The sequence below is a fragment of the Struthio camelus genome, chromosome 4 (assembly GCF_040807025.1).
Source record: "Struthio camelus isolate bStrCam1 chromosome 4, bStrCam1.hap1, whole genome shotgun sequence".
In the NCBI taxonomy this organism is placed as follows: Eukaryota; Metazoa; Chordata; class Aves; order Struthioniformes; family Struthionidae; genus Struthio; species Struthio camelus.
In genome coordinates, this window is record NC_090945.1 from 12,324,660 (window position 1) to 12,346,753 (window position 22,094).

The 22,094-nt window shown below is 40.5% G+C and overlaps 1 protein-coding gene across 7 annotated transcripts in view; it reads left to right on the forward strand.

The window, feature by feature from the left end:
- WDFY3 (WD repeat and FYVE domain containing 3) overlaps positions 1–22,094 on the forward strand; it is a 194,717-nt gene that overhangs the window by 96,694 nt on the left and 75,929 nt on the right. For 6 of the 7 annotated variants that reach the window (XM_068941507.1, XM_068941508.1, XM_068941504.1 and 3 more), the window contains 8 exons: positions 1,759–2,216; positions 3,815–3,898; positions 9,313–9,490; positions 10,524–10,738; positions 12,226–12,338; positions 14,544–14,775; positions 16,412–16,512; positions 17,625–17,843. In XM_068941507.1, the coding sequence (XP_068797608.1) occupies positions 1,759–2,216; positions 3,815–3,898; positions 9,313–9,490; positions 10,524–10,738; positions 12,226–12,338; positions 14,544–14,775; positions 16,412–16,512; positions 17,625–17,843 (1,600 nt within the window). The remainder of the gene's footprint in view (positions 1–1,758; positions 2,217–3,814; positions 3,899–9,312; positions 9,491–10,523; positions 10,739–12,225; positions 12,339–14,543; positions 14,776–16,411; positions 16,513–17,624; positions 17,844–22,094) is intronic. The other variant, XM_068941509.1, reaches the window with a different exon arrangement.

A 22,094-nucleotide genomic window follows, 5' to 3' on the forward strand; every position in this document is an offset into this window, starting at 1 on the left:
ACTTCCAAGACTGAGGAAGGCTATGAGTGGAGGAGGAAAAGAGAAGAACGCCAGCTGTTCTGTCTTGCTAGTTTATTTGGCCGCTAATCTAGAACCACAGTTTCTTCTCAGAATATCTAGTGTTTTTCAAATGGATATAATAGTGTTCTTTTAGGGTAGAGAAGAAGCTGAGGCAAGCTGTAAAAGGTAAAAATGAATTGTACCGGAAAGAGCTCAGACGCATCTAGATTCACCTCTATTAAAAGCAGCTGCAATATTTCTCTTGTAGAGGAGCAGTTTTATGTCATTCAAAAAGAGGAAAAGGAAAGCTGATAATAAAGTGATTCATTCTGTCAACTTTTTAGTAATTTTTAAAGTATGTCTTATTCATGATATTTACGAGGAAAGAAGGATATTGCTGTTCCCCCATGGATTTAAGGTATTAAGTCAGGGTTCCTGTCCTCTTCATCTGACCTGTTGTATTTTGCCTTTTATCCGTGCTGTTTTCAGAGCTTTGGATATGGAACTGACAGCCCAGAGTGCTGTAGGCAGTATGTCCCCCTATTTTTTATTTTTTTTATTTTTTTTCCCCTAATCCAGGTTTGCCAGCAAATGAGATAACTGTCCTCAAAGGAAGGAATCAGTCTGGCCATTTTATTACCTGTCCTCTAACTGCGTACTTAAAGAAAGCATGATTCCAGAGAAATGCAATTTCTGTTTTGAAAGATTTTTTTTTTTCCCCTGTTTTTAAGCCTGTTCGTTTTCTGTATCAAAAATGTTTTTCTGTTGTTTGTGACACTTCACATAGGAAAAAAAATTATCTCTATATTTTTTTTCTTTTCTTTTCTTTGGGGAGGGGGGCTGGCTACAGGTTGTTGTTCCCCCTCGCCCCCAGTAATTCAGAAAAATATGACTATTATTCTCTGCTACCTAGATTCTTATTTCCACTGTTTATACTGTGGCTTTATATTTGTTACACAAGTAATGTTTTTCTCCATATTTATTTTTTTGTCGCAGGTTTATTTTTCAACAACAAATCTTTTAAAATCATGCTTCATTCAGTTTTTCATTTTTATTTCGAAGTAGAGATTTATTAATTTAATTATAGAGAAAGGTAAAACTAAGCTTTTGGGGGTTGGGAGAGGGCTAAAGGTTTGGGGCTTTGTTTGTTTTGTTTTGTTTATTTGCCGTGTTATGTTTGAGTGATGCTGCGGCTTCCTGACTGGTAGCACCTTGCCAGCTGCTCAAGCATACTAGATGACTGTGAGATCTATGTTAGGATGCTCCAGGGTTTTAGGTGTTTAGATTTCTCATTGCTACAGACGGTCATTTGCCCAATCTGCATTTGAACTGTTCATGAAGCAGGATGGCAGAGCAGATTCCTCTCAAACCCCTGTATAGCCTGTGCCTTATCGTTAAGAGAATTGCTTGGGGATGTTGGGTTCTGTTCTAGACTTTGTCAGCCTTTTCTGTTGGCAGGTCGTTTATCTCCTTAATTTCTCATCGCTTAATTACAGATACTGCTCCCTGCCCCCCAACTCTTTGTCTTTTCATTTTGTTAGCTCTTGAGGATGTGGACTCTTACAGTCCCTGGTATTTTGATCTTTGGAGACTTCAGGCATTACCACATTCTGACAAATGTCGATGATAATTTTGCTAGCGTATCAAACAAAGTTCGCATATTTTTCAAGGTATTAGTAATGCTACTGGGTTTTTCTTTTCTTCCTTTTTTTTTGTTTGTTTTGTTGTTGTTGTTTTTTTGTTTTGTTTTGTCCATAGGCCCTACTCTCAGTGCTAAGAGAAAGTCACCGCACAAGAACTGTTTTTAGAAAAGTTGGTGGATTTGTGTATGTCACATCTTTACTCGTTGCTATGGAAAGATCCTTGTGCTCACCACCTAAGAATGGCTGGGAGAAAGTAAACCAGAATCAAGTGTTTGAACTGCTTCACACTGTGTTCTGCACATTGACTGCAGCAATGCGCTATGAGCCAGCCAACTCTCATTTCTTCAAAACAGAGATCCAGTATGAAAAGCTGGCAGATGCTGTTCGATTACTTGGCTGCTTCTCAGACTCGAGAAAAATAAGTCCCTTGAATGTCTTCCCCTCAAATGCACAGCTATTTCAAAGACTATTGGAAGATGACCTAATATCCCTGGATTCAGTGTCACCCACGCTACGACACTGCAGCAAACTTTTTATTTACCTCTACAAAGTAGCAACAGATTCTTTTGACAGGTATGGGTCTTGTCCTTTTTTTTTTTTTTTTGTTGTTTCTATGATGTTACCCCAAATAGTTTCCTTGAAATATATTCATTGCAAGCTTTAGTATTTCCATCTTAATCTCTTTCTTTGTTCCTTCACTTCACCAAGAGAAGTAAGATGTCTACATCTGACCAAATAGTGACTTAGTGTAGTGGTGGTCTCAAGGATATGCAACGTTCCCTCTGTTCAGTGTTTTCATCATGACAGCAATTAAGATAGAGATGGCGGTTTATGATGATATTTGATATATTTAAACAACCTATTGGTTGAGAGTATGCCTATCTGTTTGCTTCATCCTATGGATCTACTAGGTTTTTGTGCATCTTTAAAGTCCAATGAAAAAGTGGTTGTTGAGCATCACGCCGTAATTTCTAATTGTCTTCAATATGGAATTCTAAGACAAGTCATTAGATAACGTCACGGCAAATTGGTTTTGTTTTAGATGGATAAGCACTGGAGCTTTGTTTTAGATGGATAAGCACTGGAAGTTGCAGTTAAAGTTAAGCACTTTAAAGTTCCACTTATCTTGTAGAATTAAAAAAGGCTTTAGTTTTGTTAAAAATGACAGCAAGCATACTGAAGTATGTGCTCAAGATCTATTTGAAGGTAGTTCTCAGATATGTTTTCATGTGCAAGGAAATAATACAAAGACTTAAGTTGCATATCTTGGGGCCCGCAGCTTTTGTACCCCAGCTATTTAGTGCATGTGGTCTTATTTTCAAAGATAGGGCACCCAGTTAGAACCAAACAAAAGATCCGATTTTCACAATGTTGAAGGTATTGGTAGCATGTCTTGAGATGTTAATAGAGTTGCAAGTTGGTTAGACGTCCGTAAATTAGGTGGCAAGAAAACCACCTAATTCTACGTTTTCATTTATGAAAATTTTGCATGCTAGGCAGCAAATCTTTATTCCTTTCTCTCGTAAAAAGTAACATACAGAAATTGACTTAGTCTCATTTAAAAATATCATTGGTGTTCCGACTGAGAGAGGAAAAAATGTATTAAGCACATGTTACACGTACTGTAAAAGTTAAAACCGTAATAGTGGCTAACAGTAGAGTTTGAGGAAGCAAGAACGGGGTAAGTAAATGTCCCAGTATTGTCACGTAAGCTACCTCATTCAGTTCCTTTTTGGCTGTCATCTTTAGTGACTGTGTTCGCCCTTCTTTCTTAAATCTTCTGTTCATCAATCTTTGTAAAGGTTACGTTGATTTTATTTCTAATCCATGTTGGTCCAACTAATTTGCTCAAACTCTAATTTTTCTTCCTCGTTTCTGCTGCCTAACATTGAAAGATGTTCCATTTCGCTGTCGTGATCATAGCGATAAACCTCTGCCGAGTAACGAGCCAGCGCTGCAGAGCCCGTGCCGTAAACCGAGCGTACGCTTTGCATGTGTCTGTGTTTACCCCCTGCATGTCGCTCGGTAGTGCTGTTCATCGTCTGTGGTGTTTCTGAAGGACGGATCCTATAAAAGATTTATTGGTGGTGGTTTTTGTAAAACTAACAAGCTCCTGGCCTCTGGTTTCTTCTCTAACCTCTCTGTCCCACCCCTGTCTGTTTTGTCTGTAGTCGTGCAGAACAGATCCCTCCTTGCCTGACAAATGAGACTTCTCTCCCCTCTCCTTGGGGAACGCCAGCTTTGTCCAGGAAAAGGTACCGACCCTTTTAAGAGAAGCTGATCTTGCTTCTGGTTTCTCTCTCACTGTTGTGTTTCTTTGTTCTTATTTTTTCTCTCAAGTTCGTGTTTTTTTTCCAGAGGTGTGCATGTTGATATGTGTGTTTATTGCATAAAATAAATGCGAAGATGCGTTTCATAGGTCACGTCGCTAATATATTAAGATCGGAAGTTAGTGTCTGCAGAGTCTTGAAACACTTTGACTTAAGTATCCATTCAAAAACGAGTAAGTTCTACTCTAAGAAATGATCTAGGGAAGGTATGAATGACATTTGCCGGAGCAGTTCCAAGAAATTCAGACTACGCTAGTAGATAAATTAATGCAGCAGAGTTTTCCTAACTAATTTTCAGGAAGAGGCGTTTTCTTTCAGTTTGAAGGTTGATGGCTTGAGAAGGTGCTCGTTTGTTAGTAATTACACAGAATACAAAAGTAAGAGTGAACCTGCCCATACGTGGCTACCAAATAGCATTGAGGCATGCTAAATTAAAAGCTTTGGAAAGTAAGTACAGGTGACACGATTCAGAAATCCCAGCGCACATGCTCACACATAGGTTTTCCCAAGCTATTATCTTTTCTTTTATATCTCGGTGTCTGGCAGATTATTTGTCAAGTCACCCCCCTACAAACACACACACACACACACCAAAAAAATCAACTGCTTCAACAACAGTGTGATTTATATGCTTTTGCGGATGATAGAAAGGGAGATTTGTCCCAGAATCCCCTGGAAAGGGGGCAGCCGCTGGTTCTCTGTGCAGATTACATGGAGGTTTTGCTTCTGAAGAGAAAAAGAAATCTGATAGACTGTGGGTTTTCTGAGGTGCGGGTACTACCATTTGTGAAAATAGGGTCGTTCTCACTTGGTGTTCACATTAAAACGCGCCATCGAGTCTCGTGCATGGAACGTAAAATATTTTGCCAAGGGGAAGCAACCAAAGCTGCATCTGGAACCTGCTTTGAAAGGCAATGTTTCTCCTAAAGCACATTACTGAAGAGATGTCTCTCTGTCTGTGTTGCTGAGTAAAGTTACACAGGTCACGCCTTGCTATTCTGCACCACGAATTGGCTTGCAAAAGGCCACTTTTCTAATAATCCGGGACCTCTCAGACTGTTATTTCTGTTCTTTTCAAACCCTGAGGCATTTGGGAACAGACTTTGCTGTTACCCTTTGAAGAGAAGAACCTTAGCTGCCAAACGCCTCTCCCCTCGCTTACGCTGAGGAAACTTGAAAGAAAAAAGCCCGTCCTGTGAAGGCTTTCTACAGTTTGGGCCAAAATGCTAACCGCTGGCCTGGTGGATTGCCTTCTACCGCAGCTTTCGATTTGCCCCGGGGGCACCGGGCACGGCTGTGCAGACTGACTGCTTTCTGCAAACGCAGAGATACGTGAAAACTTCTTTGCAGCAGAATACGTTCAGTGCCTGCCACACATAAGCTAATTCCAGGGCATAACGAGTAAAAGAGTACCAGATGAGGAGTTGACGCAGCCTGTCAATTTACTGCACGTATACATACCTACATACACACACACGCACGCACACACATATATGTATATATAAATGCATTGGGCTTCCTTTTTTTCGTCTTTCTGATAGTGAAAATGCAGCAATTCTTTAAAAACTGTGTTGGTATGAGGCCATGTAATTATTGCATATTTAAAAAAAATCAGTGTCCAGATAGGGTGCTTTAGGTCATTTAAGTAAGCTGCGACACAGGTCCCTGATGAGGTGGATGAGTGCCTTTGATGTTGGCCTTCACAAACAGAAAAGGGTTTGGGGGGATGTGGGTTGTGTAAGACTTGAGGTGAAGGTGGAGAGAAGGTATGCTCGGGTTAGCCTGGGAGAGTTTTCCGATCCGTTGTATAAAAAGAGGTTTTCAAGTAAACAAATAGAGAGGGCCAGGCTTTTCAAAAAGTCTATTTAGGCAGCTGCCTGGCTTCTCGCAGTTGTTCAGCGCCGTGTTCGTCGTTCCTTTTGAGTTCAGTGCCAGTCGTCGGGATCTTTCTCCTTTCAAAAATAAGCAACTTGGTTTTTCTAATCCAAATTTAGGTTTGGGGTGGGTTTTTTTTCCCCCTCCTTTTGACCTTGTGCACATGACTCTTCTGACAGCAGTGTTTCTTCTTCTCTTGTTGTTTTCTACCTCCTTTCCTTTCCTGTCCCTGGATCTCCCCAGTTGCGGTGGCTTGTTCTGCTTTTTGACCCAGATGACAGATCCCTAAGGGAGAGCCCTGTGCTATTTGGCTAAAACCGCAAGCAAACACATAGGCGCGCACATAGTTTTTTATAAACAAAAATAGTTTGGTTCTGTTTTTTGTACATATGCAGTTTAGAACAGCTCCGGATAAATAGAGCTGCAAAGATTTTCTTTCAGATTATCTGCCACTATCGGAAGCTGCATGTTCCCAAGGAATATTGCACACTAAATGTTATCTTTTACATTAAGCAGAGTAACTGCTAACTTCTCTAGCACGTGTGGTGTTAGAGTACGTAGGGTTTTTTTCCCCAGTGTTATATGGGATGAGTTGTTCTCCCCTCCCCGATACAGTTTGCATTAAGAACTGTAGCTCTGCCACTACTTCGACTGCTGTTGCTTCTAGGAGAGGAGCATCTGACTTGACAGGGCGCGCTCATCTTTTTTCTCAAGAGGAGGCTTTCGGCCTGACAGGCTGAAAGGGAGAATGGAACGTAACTGTCACTTTGTAGAAATAATGGCTAAAAATGTTTTAAAGTTTGGATGATACCATTCTCCCTTGGAGAGTGATATATGGAGGGGTTATTACAACAGATCTTATTTATTTCTTCCGGATAACACTAGTGTCGTTATTCATGTCAACAGTTGGGCTTAATTATACAATTTGAGTTTAGAATTTTTTCAGTTTTTTTTTTTTTAAATTAGAGTGATATATGAACTGTTTCTGATATGTTGCCTTTTTCTGTTGCCTGCTTCTTCCTTTACTCTCTCCTAGAGAATACAAAAATAGAATATAAAAAAAAATGTAAGCACGAGTAAATGAAATTTATGCAAGTTCTGCCCTGAAATACCAACTCATAACATGTGATGAATACTTTGGTAGGATTTTGTAAGATCTGGTTTCTTTTCTCAGTCTAGCAAATATTTTTGAACGGGTGGTTGTGGTGGCTTTGGCCCAAGTACTCCGTGTATGAACAACTAAATAGGGAAGCTGGGATATTTTAAAGCGATGTGAACAGCGTCCAGTTAATGATATTTGCTTGTGGGAGATGACTTTTTCGTAACGATAACAAAAGTGCAAATTGCCTAATCTGGATCCTTCCCCAGTTCTCTGAATGTGATGTTGAAGTGCAGGCCATGATCAAGGCCAGGATCATGTGCTTGCTCGTGAATCATACTGAGTAATGGCTCAGAGTTTTGTCAGGCTCTCTCTACATTACTGTATTGCAACTTCAAAGTTTACTTAAACGTAGTGAATTTGATACCCTAGATTAGGACACTTAAAAATATAATTTGTGCTTAAAAGTTGGTGGAAGTTTGTTCTTTACCAACCATTCTTAGAAAGCAGAATTTCATTAGATTGAAGAGCGTTCTTAAATGCAAAACGATATTTAGTTTTTATATCATATACCTGAAAACTTGCTTTGAGACTTTCAAGGTGATGTAAAGAGGGAGCGGTTTTCCTGAAGTATGGAGAAAAAAAATGTATTTACTAGAGTACTGTTGTTACGATGCATCCAAAAAATTGCCCGTATTCCCATCTATGCATTAAGAAAGAGAAAAGGGTTGAGATTACTGCTGTTACAGTATTGGTCAGTTGTTCTACCATTCTTAATTTCATTTAATTTTAAAAAACAAAAAAAAACTTTCAAAATTGTTTAGGACAGACTTTCTCTCTTTTTTTAATCTTTTTGGTAAGTTAATATAAAATTGCCGTACCATTTCACGTCTGATGCAAGTGCGTGCTGGATGAGTAAAGCTTCAGTAGTTTCTTCAAAGCTCTTTTCTTAAGAAATAGACTTGGATCATTCCACATGCCAGGATTTTACTGAACTATCCTGAGGCTTCGTGACTGGAGAGCCTTTGTTGGAAGCGTAACGTAGAAGTTGACATGCTCTTTATCCAGCCCCTTCTCTGGGCAGCGCAAGAAGCTTGTGCTGTGTTTCATAATGTCTTGTCTTACTCTAAACATCCCGGTGCCTCAGGCTGCCCCTGCAAAGGACGTTTCTTGCTGATTCCTGTGTTTTTATTTGAGATGAAGCTGTCAAAATTTTTAGGACAGAATTGTACTTCTGACCTTGCTTATCTCCCTTCTATGTCCTGTTTTTTCTCAGGAAAAGAAAGGTTTCCCGATCGGAAGTGCTTAATGGTTAAGGCACAGAGACTCTTTGAATGTTAGTTCTCTGGAAGGTGAATCCGGATGAGAGGAAAGGCCTCTCTGGACTGATCTGATATGAAGAAACCCCTTTTTAAGAGAATTCACTTTTTGTAAAACAGCACCAAATATTTGACCTGCAGGAAAATTGTTACGTGCGATTCCAGTTTTCGTTCTTAAAAACAGGCACATATGAGAGATATTGTATTTTTTTTGTGGTGAGCATGAACTTTTCGAGAAGCGGGCTCCACATGAGGTATTTCTGCTTCTCGAGTACCGCTCTGGAAGCATACGTTCACTCAGCTGCTCTCGCTGTGAACCTCTTGAGTCTGTAGCCGCAGGAAGAACAGCGTCGGGCTGGTGCTGCTGGGAGTTTCGCTGAAATGAGAAAGGCTTCGAAGGCTGTCGGTGCAAGTGATAGCTTCAAAGTCAGTGTGTCAAAGCCTCTTTTCCCTGGCTCGGGCTAAAGAAGCTTAATGTAAATCTAAATTACTGGAAGAGTCATGGAGAGACGGAGAGCACATGGGCTGCTGGCACGCGTATAAACTCAGAGGAGCTTTCTGTTCTTGGAGATTAAGTAGCGATTGCCTGCGGATTTGTAATAGTGCGTTTTATAAACGATTGGTAACGAAGAGCAAATGGGGAGAAACTTATTTGGAGTTGAAATTGTCTACCGAAACAGGAGCACTAGTAGATAGTGTACTTCTATCACTGTGTGTGTTACCTCATTAATTAAAAGGAAAAGAGGAAGGTGATAAAGGAAACTTGAACTTCTTAGACTATGTAGCGTCTGAGGAACAGCACTACTGAGCTGGAGCACAGTGCAGAGATTGCGGTCTTTTCAGATTGTCTTAGGGGAAACATATCCAAGAAAAGGTTTGAAAAGGGGAAAGCATTTGGTGTGTTTAATCGAGAAAAGGAGAGGGAATAATATCTGTATACAGGTTCAACTCTGTAGCAGCTGTTGGAAAAGTGCAATAATGGATGAGTTTTATAATTGTTTGACTTTTTGTTTTTGGTTTTTTTCCCCTCCTTTTTCCCCTTGCAGGCATGCATATCACTCTGTCTCAGCACCTCCTGTTTACCCTCAGAAAAACATTGCTGATGCAAAACTCCAGACTGGATCTACATTCATACAGAGCTCTGACGCGGTTATTATCCACCCTGGTGCTATGCTTGCCATGTTGGATCTTCTGGCCTCTGTTGGATCATCTACACAGCCAGAAGTAGGCCAAAAATCTGCTATCTTAAGCTTTGAGAGTAACTGGGGAAATGAATTGCTGGGAAAAGAGATGTTGCACTTTCATTTCATGATGACCAGCTAATACGTTTCACAAAATCGAGTAATCAAGCTGAATATCTGGTTATATAGAGAAAGATCTGATCTACATCACTTTATTTCACAGACTTCTGGGTTTTTTTTGACTTCCTGGCAGCGATGTGTAAATTCAAAGAAATGTCTGAAATGACCGTCAGATATGTTTGCCAAGCATTGTGATGAGTTCTTTTGTTCCCTGATCTATCAGATACTACACATGATACAGGGAGGATGTTAGATTGGAGAGTTTAGCTTGTTGTATACATACTGTTTGAAATAACTGTAATGTATTCCAGTTCTCAAGCTATAGTACTTGCTTTATACAATTCTTGGAGCAAAAATGCAACTAATTGTTTTCATATAAAGGATTTGTTGGACATTTTTGCATGTTGTTTAAGCAGGTTTCATTTGAGATGTCTTTCCTGAAGAACACTGTTTATCAAAATTAAGTCCAAATGTTAACAAGAGTTATTAGTATGGGTTGCTCTTTGTTGCCCTCTACGGGTGGTGAGCATGGAGAGGGTTTTTTTTTGTCTTCAAGGCATTAATGTGGCAGCTATGTTGCATATATTTTTATGTTTTCTAGAGATTGTGATGATGTTAGGTTATCTAGGAATAGCTTAGCAATCATAAAGATAAAAGTTCCTAGTCCACTCTAAGCAGGTAGAGTCTCACTTCCATTTGTGGAAAGTATAGGTGATTTTAATTGTCTATAGCTGAAATTTTTTTCTTTAAAAAGCTCAAGTTAATCTTTCATATGACTTACTATTTTGTTTGAAAAAGAAGATGGGAGTGTCTTCACTCCCCCACACACGCACGCACATATTACAGGACGTTGTGTGTGTTTATTGCTAATGGTAATTTACCTTACGTTATTACATATAAGGACTTTTCTTTGTCTCCTCAAGTGGCTGCTTGTTCTTTTTCTTTTTTTGTTTTAGCATGCACTCGATCTCCAGCTTGCAGTCGCCAACATATTGCAGTCGCTAGTACATACAGAAAGAAACCAGCAAGTCATGTGTGAAGCTGGGCTCCATGCACGACTCCTACAAAGATGCAGCGCCGCTCTTGCTGATGAGGACCATTCGTTGCATCCCCCGCTCCAGAGGATGTTTGAAAGGCTGGCCTCTCAGGCACTGCAGCCGATGGTGCTGAGGTCAGAAACATGGACCAAAATCCTGTCAAGCTGGGCCCTTGTGCCTGCGCTGTTGCTGGCCGGCTGTAAATAGCTTCAATTGTTGGAGAGCATAAATGACCTTGTGTGATAGTGATTGCCCAGAATCCCGTTTTATTTCCCTTAAAATAGGCTGTCTTGCTTCTTTTAATCAGCATGTAACCTTGGAGATGTTAGGAATTGGGGGGGGGGAGGGGGGAGAGGGAGGGAGAATGTCTGTTTTCTTGTTTTGCAGAGATGTTACTGCAGTTGAATGCTTCCTTCCTTCCTTCCTGCAAGTCTTGGGAGGCTATCAGAAGCGCAGTTCCTGGCTAGGGTTGTCAGGAAGAGCAAATGTGATGGTTTTAAGAGCAACATTGCCATAAAAGACAATAGATTCCTAGATGTTTCTATGCAACATTAAATAGCTCAGATTAGAAAAAGTTCAGCCCAACTGTTTTATTTAGCACTGTAGTTATGTGAAGGAAACAGGAATGTGATAGGAAAAAAGTCTCTTATGCTTTAACAGGTACTGTCTTGTCCTGTTAAAGGCAAATTTTCTGGTAAAATAACATTTCTGAGAATAGATAGAAGAAAGAAATAGAAGAAATGACATTGTATAATAATTTACAGTATTTGTTGAGATGCATAGTGGTCACGACAGCTTTAAGAAGTTAATCTTTCTGCGTATTAACGCAAGTATGTTTATATATCTATGCTAGTGCTTAACAGACTTCACAGACCTGTTTTTTAAGAGCATATTTTGAGCCGTTTAAGAAGTACCCACGCAACTGTACGATGCTTTGACTTGATCACTAGGTCTCAGCTGGAACAAAGAACTTCAGAATCTGCTGTGGATGGCGGGCTGGCTGACTCGCAGCCTTAGTGTTAGAGAGGACAGTTTGTCAGTTCGCTTCAGTGATATGTACCAGTGCCAGAGATCGCTCTGCAACTAGCACGCTTGCTGACAGTCTCAACACAGGGACTTCAGCTTCCTTGAGTATAGACATTGATGGTGCAGGTCTCTGCAGGCATAGATACCGACAGGCATGAAACCATCCCTCTACTAAAACTGAGCGCACTGATAAAACAACACCAAGGCCGCTTTCTCACTTCAGCCTGTGACCTGCCTTTCCAGATGAGTTCAGCTTCCTGTGTATATCAGCAAGCTTTCGGATATTCTCCTACACAAAGTAACAGTCTCATTGCAAAGCGTTGCATCCAAAATAACTCACGCTAGAAACTGTGTGCTTAAAATTGCTTGATCAGTTAAAAAGTCTAATTTATATCGTATGTCTTGAAAACGGAAATAGTTTTGAATGAATCGCGTTTCTTGTATTATTCGTTATTTTCTATTTTATTTATACTTATTTAGTTAAATTATGTTCAATTCAAGTAATTATCTTTTTTAAAAATGGTATTAGATTTAATGTCATTCTAGGAATACAAATGGACAATTTGATGTTTAAATTTTCTGTTCTCTTACTTAGGGAATTTTTACGCTTAGGAAATCCTCTAAATTGTGGAGCTTGGGACAAAAAACTGTTGAAACAATATCGAGTGCACAAACCCAGCTCACTGAGTTTTGAACCAGAAATGAGAAGTAAGTGCTTAAGTGCTAAAAATGTTGCACTGCCCACAATTGCATGCTTCAGAAAAATTTGTAGATAAACATCCAGAAATACCTAACTTCCCCCCAACTTTGTATAAATGTGAAATAATAGTATCAGTATGAGTTTGAAAAAGTTCTAAACCCAGAGGGAATGTAATACTTCTATTTAAGAGTACACCTCCAGTAAGGTAATTATAATTTCTGATTTTAGGAAGAGTAACAATTAAATATGATAGTAGTTTGATTTTAAGTCTTTAGTAGAACATAAGACTGTAATTATTTAACAGAAAAAGGAAGAATATTACTTGCAGATACTTTCATGTGCACATCACATTGTCACTGCACCTATGCAGTCACTTTCATAGGTTCGGTAAAGTGGCAGATAAAATAACTGAAATTCCCCCACTTTAGCATAATTCCATTTATTTCAGCTGGACTAGGAGTTCAGGTCATTGTTATCATCAGTAGTAATGAACAAGAAATAGAATTTAAAAATAGGAGGAGGAGGAGGGGAACTTGGAAAATCTGGGAGAATATCTCAATCTGATAATTCTCTTACTCAAAAAGAGGTAAAATTTGAAGTTGGAAGCCCCGCTATTTATTTAAAGTTCAGGAATTTCCTTTTCATTCATTAATTTTTCATGATAAGTATTTACAGTACTATCCTCATTGCTCACTTTCAATATGTTTATGTTCTTGATATACTTTAAGTTCAAGTCTGTAATAGTATGTGATAAGCATGGGTTTGATTATGAGTACATGGTAACCTAAAAATTTTGAAGAGAAAGGGCAGGGTTACACTCTTTTCAAAAACAAACCAAAAACACCCCAAACAAACAAGCAACAAAAAAGGAACGCAAACTCAGCTCCCTGATTGCTGTATGTGAGCTTTACTTTTAATTGTGTAATTAACACTGACAGAAGGTATTCAGAATTTATTTTGACAGGATATTCCCTATCTAAATTAGATACATACACACACGCTGTGAAAATTTCTGTTGTGCCTTTGCATGGTATACTGTCGTGCAACTTCATCTGTGTATGAGTACTTCATCCAGCAATTGCACATCAGCTATAATTATCACGCTAGATCGAATATCTGGAAAACAGACAATTAATGAATCAGTCTGATAAATTGGACTGAACATCTGTAATGGGGTTGTTCTTGAGTTTAGTGTAAGTTGTTCCTCCAGCCAATACGATCCTCTTTTCCACACTCACTCTTTTTTATATTGTTATTATCATCCCTAAGTTGTAGAGCTTGGGAACAGCTGTTAGTGTAGTATAGGAAAGTTTCAGTAAATTATAATACAACTAGTAAGTTTTCAAAGCACATGATATTTGTAGGTGTAAACTCATTGGTGTATGTCCAGTTGTAGCACACTTAAAAATATCTTAATTGAAATGTCTGAATTATTTTAAAGGATTTAGAAAGTATCCTGGATGATGTTAAATTACAAGGATTAAATTGCTCCCGCCTTACCCCCACTCCCAGTCTACACAGCTCTCATACTCAATCCTTTATCTCTGAAGTAGAAATAACTGTATTTATGTTAAGAAATCGGATTGGGTGCCACTGAATAGAGGGGAGAGTTAGGTTTTTCTGTCGGCAGGTGTAGACTTTTTTTTTTTTTTTTTTTTTAATAGATGTGTTACTACAGGGAGAAAAAAGTCATTTTGTGAAAATGTCAATCTAAAAAGTTTTTAACCCAGGAAAGAGAATTGGCAAAGCCAGCTTCCTGTTTATCTTGCAAGTTCACATACTGAATTTTCTAAGCTAAGCTTACTGAGCCTTTCAGCTTGCGCTGAGAGTTTTAGTTCAGAGTTACTGTATCTAAAAAAACATGAGTCAGAGTTGTTTCCTGTCTGATAGGTCACGTACCAGGAATGCACCCAAAACAAAGGTTATGCAAAAGGGGCATTTTCCCTATGTTGGGCAATGCGATGGATTATTGGCTCAGTTTTTGGCTTTACCACAGCCTTTCTGTAAAATCTTGCCCAAGACTTTAATCTCTTTGCCTCAGCTGAACATTTTTCTAAAGAGTGTAATACTTCCCAACTCATAATCCTCTCACTGAGAGGCTGAAGTTGTTAACGACCATTGAACTCTCCCCTGTAGTACTTAAAGTCTAAATAAACAGTCCGAAAGTGCCTCCTTTCTGCAATGCTTTTGTTTTTTCTTGGCTTCTACTGTAGATAGCATGGTTACCTCAGTGGAAGGTCTGGGTTCTGACAATGTGTTCAGCTTGCATGAAGACAACCACTATCGGATAAGCAGGAGCCTGCTAAAACCAGCAGAAGGGAGCACAGTACCCCTGACGAGAGTGAAGTGTTTGGTCTCCATGACTACCCCACATGATATCAGGCTTCATGGATCATCAGTTACTCCTGCGTTCATTGAATTTGACGCGTCTCTTGAAGGGTTCGGGTAAGGTCCTACAGTGCTCTCGGAGAGTGCAGTACACAGTGTAATGTTTTGTTACTTCTTTCAAATAAATACTTGTAACTTTTAATGAAAAGCTTGCAAACTAAAAATAAATGATTTGATTTAAAGAAAAGAATGGAATACGTCATGCCACATGAATTTCCGTTTAATGTAATTAATGCCTTGGAACCACTGCTGGCTTGTTATGCGTGAAAGTGTAGGTGCTTATGTGTGTAGGTGTTGATAGTACCCTCTCAGATCTGGTTTTCATGTGGGTACTTAGGGCTGTTTTAAAATAAATGAACGCTAACATACTCTTGCAGAAAGGTATTAGTTGCTAGGATTCACGTGCAGCGTTTAAATGGCACACGTGTGCTGAAATTCACTAATCTGAGAGCATAGTCCAGCCTGGATATTTGTGAGCTCCACCGCTCTGCACTACTTTTCCAGCTCTGCAAAGCAAGGATGCAGGGCCATCCAGCATGTAGCCTTCACATCCAGTATCGCTGGAGACTTTGCCTTCGAAAATAAATAGCGCTCAAAGCTCCGTCCTACACCTTTTTAAAGAGAAAAACAAACTTCTTAGATATAAGAACAAATTGAAATAGGCTAATAAAATAAATTATCGCTGTGGTTACTCCAGGAGATCTGTAGGTGCTCGTAACTTACCAAATGCAGTCCACGTAATGCAGTTGTGACTTCTTGTAATTTCAGTGGTCAGCTATGAAGGCTGCTGTAATCAATTAAAAAATCGAAACAAAGTTTTTTTCATCTGTGCCAGGGTGTTTTATGAACTTGATAGACTTAAGTCAAGTGGAGGAGCCCAGAAAACATGTTATTTATTGCTCTCAGAGAACACGCTTGTAACGCTGACCCAGCAATAATGAGAACTGTAATCAAAAGAAAAGATAGTTGTGATCAAAACCGTGAACTGCTATTGTTCTTGAGATGGGTGGTCAAGTTAGCTATACACAGCTGCTAGAGAATACTTAAATTAGCAAGTTCAAGTGTGAACAAAATGAAGATAGTTCTGCAAGCAGAAGAGCAATCACTTTGTCTCTTTGAAGACAAACTGTACAAACTGGAAACTGAGCTCCTGTGGAAAATCACTCCACCATCAGTAGGCTGATCACTGAAATCATCTGAGCTCTTTATATCATCTGACACCTTGAGAGGTACTCGTTCTGTCCATTTCCGTTGGGTCAAAAACACCAATGGCTCTTGTAAGGACTGCATATAGCTAATATGGTGAATTATGGCATCACTGAGAGAATATACATACTGATAAAACCATCGTATGTAGTTATCAGATCCTTTGAATATTTAGCTAACTCAGGACAGTTTAGAACATCTCAAAGGCTACAGCGAATGATGGTGGCCCAGAAGGGAATGTTTTATGTTATGGAGTCCTTTGCACTAAAAAGATGCACTGCCAAAGCTCTTTGCACTGGAGACAATCTAACTCCACCAGCAAAACTCTTAAGAACTCATTTCTACTTCTCATTAGTGCATACAGTCAAGGAGAGTGATGATATGCTCACGGTATGTTTTTCTAGACTATATTTTGTTTGTTTGTATCAAACTCTGGCTATGTTGACTTTCATGAACTCTAGTGTGTCCCTGGTGTTTTATTTAACAGCTGCCTGTTCTTGCCAAGTTTGGCTCCTCATAATGCACCTACAAATAATGCTGTCACAACAGGACTTATTGATGGTGCAGTTGTGAGTGGAATTGGAGCCGGTAAGTACTCACGTCTTACTGTTACCAGTAATCTGTATTTGATGACGTTTAGTTCTCTTATATTTCTTTGCTAACCACGAATGGATAGTATGGCGTTGGATGTTGCACGTTCTGAAATGAGAACTCCTTCTTGAATCTTTTTTTTTTGTGTATTACTGTCATTTTTTCCCCCAAGTCAACCAAAAGCAGTATAAAATATAAATGTCATTTATTTGAAATATAAGACTTTCAGCAAAAGTTTGAACAGTCCTTTCTTTCTGTCACGTTCTCTTGTTCTTATATATAAAGAGCCCAGTATATGCCTTATATGCATTAAGAACAAGTTGAGGTAGCAGTATTAAGGACACAGAGCATAGGAAACATGGACTTCGTGGTAATGCTCTGTCATAAAAATTCTGTAATTTTTTCATGTCCCTGACATCCTTTCACTGTACGCTATTCAGCCTAGGTGAACCTGGTATGCTGTGGGGCTAATCGAACGTGGTTGCATAGTAAAAATGATTTAAAGCATAAAAGCAAAGCTGAAGTCTTATTGCAGTGAAACAGAATTCCTGTTGGACAGGATTTGAAATCTGTGAGCTCTTTGTCATCTCATGGGAGCACCTGGATTGAGGTGTATGTGGGAGAGAGAGGTACTTCAGCGAAGGCTAGGTGGCTCTCTCGTTGCTCGTTGTTGTTATGAAATACTGCAGTGGTCCTCACGTGTAGGTGAATTGAGTTACACCAGTGGAAAAAACAGCTTGTCCTGATATTAACCATTTCTAATCCGTTTCCATTTTTTTGTTCAAGGAACTGAAACTGAAGTGTTCTGAAAAAGTACATCTTCAGGGTTAATTTTTGTTTTTAAAGTAGGAGAGAATAGCGTGCAATTTTTGCTTTACTTGATTTTGAAAGAAACCACTCTGAGCTAGATGATTTATGTGACTATTTTTTAAATGCAAGCTTAAGTCAGAGATGAAAGAAATCAAATTCAGTCCAAAAAGGAAAAGCTTCTGAAAGCAAAGCCAGTGTCAACTGAGGAACTGAGCTGATAGGAAAAAAAGGACGGGAACACACAGGTATCCCCAGTGATAGCTACTCCAGCTATAATAGTTTTTAATTTTTGTTTTTAGGTGAAAGATTTTTCCCACCACCATCTGGTTTAAGCTACTCAACTTGGTTTTGTATTGAACGTTTTAGTACGCCTCCCAATAACCACCCTGTCAGACTGCTTACTGTAGTGCGACGTGCAAACTCCTCTGAGCAGCATTATGTATGCCTTGCCATTGTCCTCTCAGCAAAAGATCGATCGCTAATTGTTTCAACTAAAGAAGAATTACTTCAAAACTACGGTAAGAGATGTGTAGTGTCATGAGCTATTCCTGGCAGTATTATGGGGGCATGACAGCACGTTTATTTTAAACATAGTATTTAGAAGTTTTGTGTAATGGAATTTTGTTGAAGCTTTCACCAGCTCCAAACGTTTCTTGACAATGTAAAAATGCAAAATGTAAAAATTCCTACAGAAATAAAGAAGCATTTGTAGTTTCTGAAGAAGATCCGGTATATGCATATAAACAAAAACTTTCCAAAAAAAAAAAAAAAGACTATTAGAGATTTGAAAGAGGAAAGACTGGGGAAAGGGAGTGTTAGAGATCACCTAGACAGCAAAACAGGGCTCAGGTGAGGATACCTTCAGCAAGTGCATGCAGCCAAGGAGGTGCCTACAAGACATGACTATGGGGTATCCTCTTGCACCTCTCTTGGGAAATCAGCATGCTCGAATACTTCTCTGAAGTGTCTGTACACCAGTGCACGGAGCATGGGGTATAAACAGGAAGAATTAGAGATCTGTGTGTGGTCGCAGGGCTATGATCTCATAGCAGTCACAGAGACTTGGCGGGATAGCTTGCATGACTGGAACGTTGTCATGGATGGCTACGTGCTTTTTAGGAAAGACAGGCCAGGAAGGTGAGGTGGTGGAGTTGCCCTTCATGTGAGAGAGCACCTGGAATGTATGGAGCTCTGCCTCGGGGTGGATGATGAGCAGATCGAGAGCTTATGGGTAAGGATTAAAGAGCAGACTAACATGGGTGCCACTGTTGTGGGTGTTTACTACAGCCACTTGATCAGGAGGAGGGAGTAGATGAGGCCTTTTTACAGACAGCTGGAAGTAGCCTCACGCTCACAGGCCCTGGTTTTGATGGGAGACTTCAGCCGCTCTGACATCTGCTGGAGGAACAGCACAGCAAGGCAGAAACAATCCGGGAGGTTCCTGGAAAGCACTGATGATAACTTTCTGAGACAGGTAATAGAGGAGCCAATGAGGAGAGGTGTGCTGCTGGACCTTGTACTAACAAACAAGGAAGGACTGGTTGGAGACGTGAAGGCTGGGGGCAGCCTTGGTTGCAGTGACCATGAGATGGTGGAGTTGGAGTCCTGTGAGGAGGAAGCAGGACAATAAGTAGGATTGCAACTCTGGACTTGAGGAGAGCTAACTTTGGTCTCTTCTGAGACCTTCTTGGAAGAATCTCATGGGATTGGGCCCTAGAAGGAAGAGGGGTCCAAGAGATCTGGTTAATATTCAAGGATCCCTTTCTCCAGGCTCGAGAACAGTGCCTCCTTATGAGTAAGAAGTCCAGCAAAGCGGGCAGGAGACCTGCATGGATGAGCAAGGAACTCCTGACAAAACTGAAACATGAGGAGGAGGTATAAACGAGGTGGAAGCAGGGGCGGGCCTCTTAGGATGAATATAGGGATGTTGTCAGAGTGTGCAGGGATGCAACAAGGAAGGCCAAGGCCCATTTGGAGTTAAATTAGGCAAGGAGTGTCAAGGACAAGAAGGGATTCTTCAAATACATCGTTAACAAAGGGAGAACCAGCGAAAATGTGGGCCTGCTCCTGGGGCAGGGACCCTGGCGACAAAGGACGCAGAGAAGGCAGAGTTGCTGAATGCCTCTTTTGCTTCAGTCTTGCACCTAGGGAGGAATAACCCCCTGCACCCCCAGTACGGGCTGGGGGCTGACCTGCTGGAAAGCAGCTCTGCAGAAAAAGACCTGGGAGTTCTGGTGGACAGTAAGTTACCCATGAGGCAGCAATGTGCCCTGGTGGTCAGGAGGGCCAATGGTATCCTGGGCTGCATGAGGAAGAGTGTTGCCAGCAGGTCGAGGGCGGTGATCCTGCCCCTCTGCTTAGCCCTGGTGAGGCCTCACCTGGAGTGCTGTGTCCAGTTCTGGGCTCCCCACTACGAGAGAGACATGGCACCAAGGGAGAGAGTCCAGCGGAGGGCTACAAAGATGATGAGGGGACTGGAGCGTGTCTCCTCTGAAGAAAGGCTGAGAGAGCTGGGCCTGTTCAGCCTGGAGAAGGGAAGACTGGGGGGGGATCTTATCAATATATCTGAAAGGAAGATGTCAAGAGGGGCCAGACTCTTCTCCGTGGTGCCCAGGGACAGGACAAGAGGCAACGGGCATAAACTGCAACACGGGAAGCTCTGTCTGAAAATGAGGAAAAACTTCTTTGTTTTGGGGGTGACTGAGCACTGGCACAGGTTGCCCAGAGAGGCTGTGGAGTCTCCTTCCCTGGAGATATTCAAAAGCTGCTTGGATGCCATCCTGGATAACGTGTTATAGGTGACCCTGCTTTTGAGCGGGGAGGTTGGACTAGATGATCTTCAGAGGTCCCTTCCAACCTCAACCATTCTATGAGTCTGTGAACACTTCACTATTTTTGCAAGCTGTTGCCTCTAATTTGGCTTGACTTATTCATTTTAGACATCACCTTTTGGGGCACAAATGTTAACTATCCTGACTGTGAAGAAGTTGGGAAATAATAAACTAAAAGGCTGTGAACGCTTTTTGGATCTGGATACTCCAGTGCTTGCTGGTTATTTGAAAGTGATCGGTCATGCACTTTGCGTTTTAATGCTGTGGTCAGTTTTGCAGAAAGAGTTTGTAACTCCATGCGATGTCCATGATCAAGAGTGGAACCGCAAGAAGTGCAGCCAAGAGCAAGGCTGAAGCTGGTGAGGCCAGTGAATTTGTGAGGAAGAGCTGTCAGTAAGGTCAGGGATGTTAGGCTTAGCCATCTTTTGTCTCCCATGTTGTCTTTCATCAGGACTCCCAAGGCAAATGGTCAGTCAGTATTGATGGGCTGTTTATGCTCCAGACTGAGGAGGAGCCCAAAGGAGCAGGGCAGCATCTGTGCATTTCACACTTGGTTCTTTACCAGACCAACACACTGGGTTAGAAGTAGTTATCACAAATCTGTTTCTGCTTCTGCTGGGTTCCTCTTGTGGCCCTTGTTCTGGCTGGATGAGGGCTTTGAATGGGAAAGGAGTGTGTTTTCAAATTTACAGGATGAACCACTTACTGTTTTTCTCTATTAGCAAGGTTAATGGAACAATACATGGGAAAAGAAATTCCCATGTGTTGTGTTTGGGGGGATAATGGCAAAAGTCAAGAAAGGGTAGCACTATTTTCCCATGTGTGGTTAGAGTAGTCTGCCTTGCTAGTTTGGTAGACTTGTGTTATAAGATATGGAAGTTGATATTCGTTTTCCCTCTGACATTTGACGACTCCCAGCCTGCAGAGAAAACTGAATTTAAAAGGTCACTAGGGATGAGAATGAGATGCTTTAGGTGATGAATCAACAAAGGTTGTAAATATCTGGGTTTTCTAAAAGAGAAAGGTTTTCTCGTAATACTCAGGAAAGTTTGAGTACCATTTAATGGTTCAAAAATTGAATTAAAGGCATTTTGGGATTTCTGAACTTGCAGCTTATGAAAGAGTTGATTATATTTAGGTGGGCTAATGCTTGATTGTATTTGATGCTGTTTGTCTTTTTGTATGGTATTTCATGCTTTGGATGCTGAGTAAATTCATCTTCTGTATAAAAAAATCATGTTCTTTCCTTTTGAGTAACAGGCACTAATAAGCAATTTTTGCAACGTTAATTATTTACTTAAAGCTAAGCAGACTATTATAGAATGCTCCTTACTTTCATGCTAAATCAACGTTCACTTTATTAACTACAGTAGTTAGAAATCGGATTCAAAACCTTAAAACTTGAGGTCTGAAGACCGATAATACAAGGGAAGAACTAAAATTCTTAAGTTACAAAGATATTGCCAGTGTCTTTTCTCAGAAGACCAAATTCTTCTAGGAGAGACTCAAATAAGTCTGTCTTCATTAACTGCTTTTGCCTGCGTTAGAGCTATGAATTGTATGGTTTTATTTTGTAAGCCTGCATAGCTAACTCTTTAGAAGAGATTGGATTTGAAGAGGCTTTGTCAGAAAAGAGCTGAAGGTCTCTAACTGGCTGCAAAGACTGTTCTTTAATTGAATGCTGTAGTGGAGTGCCACCCTATTATGGCTAAGTAGTAGTGGGTGGTGGCTTGTGGGGCCTTGAGCAGATAAGTACCTGAAGTACTGAGATAGCAGGCCCACCAGCCTTGAGGGTGGAAAGGGCTGACTGCCTATTGTAAGAATAAACTGGGTGTTTAAGGGTTCTTTTTGTGATCAAGAAACATACTTCAAGGTACCTTTCTAAGGGAAATGTACCCTGAGGGGCTGAGGGAAAAGAAGGGAAGAAAATGTTATTTT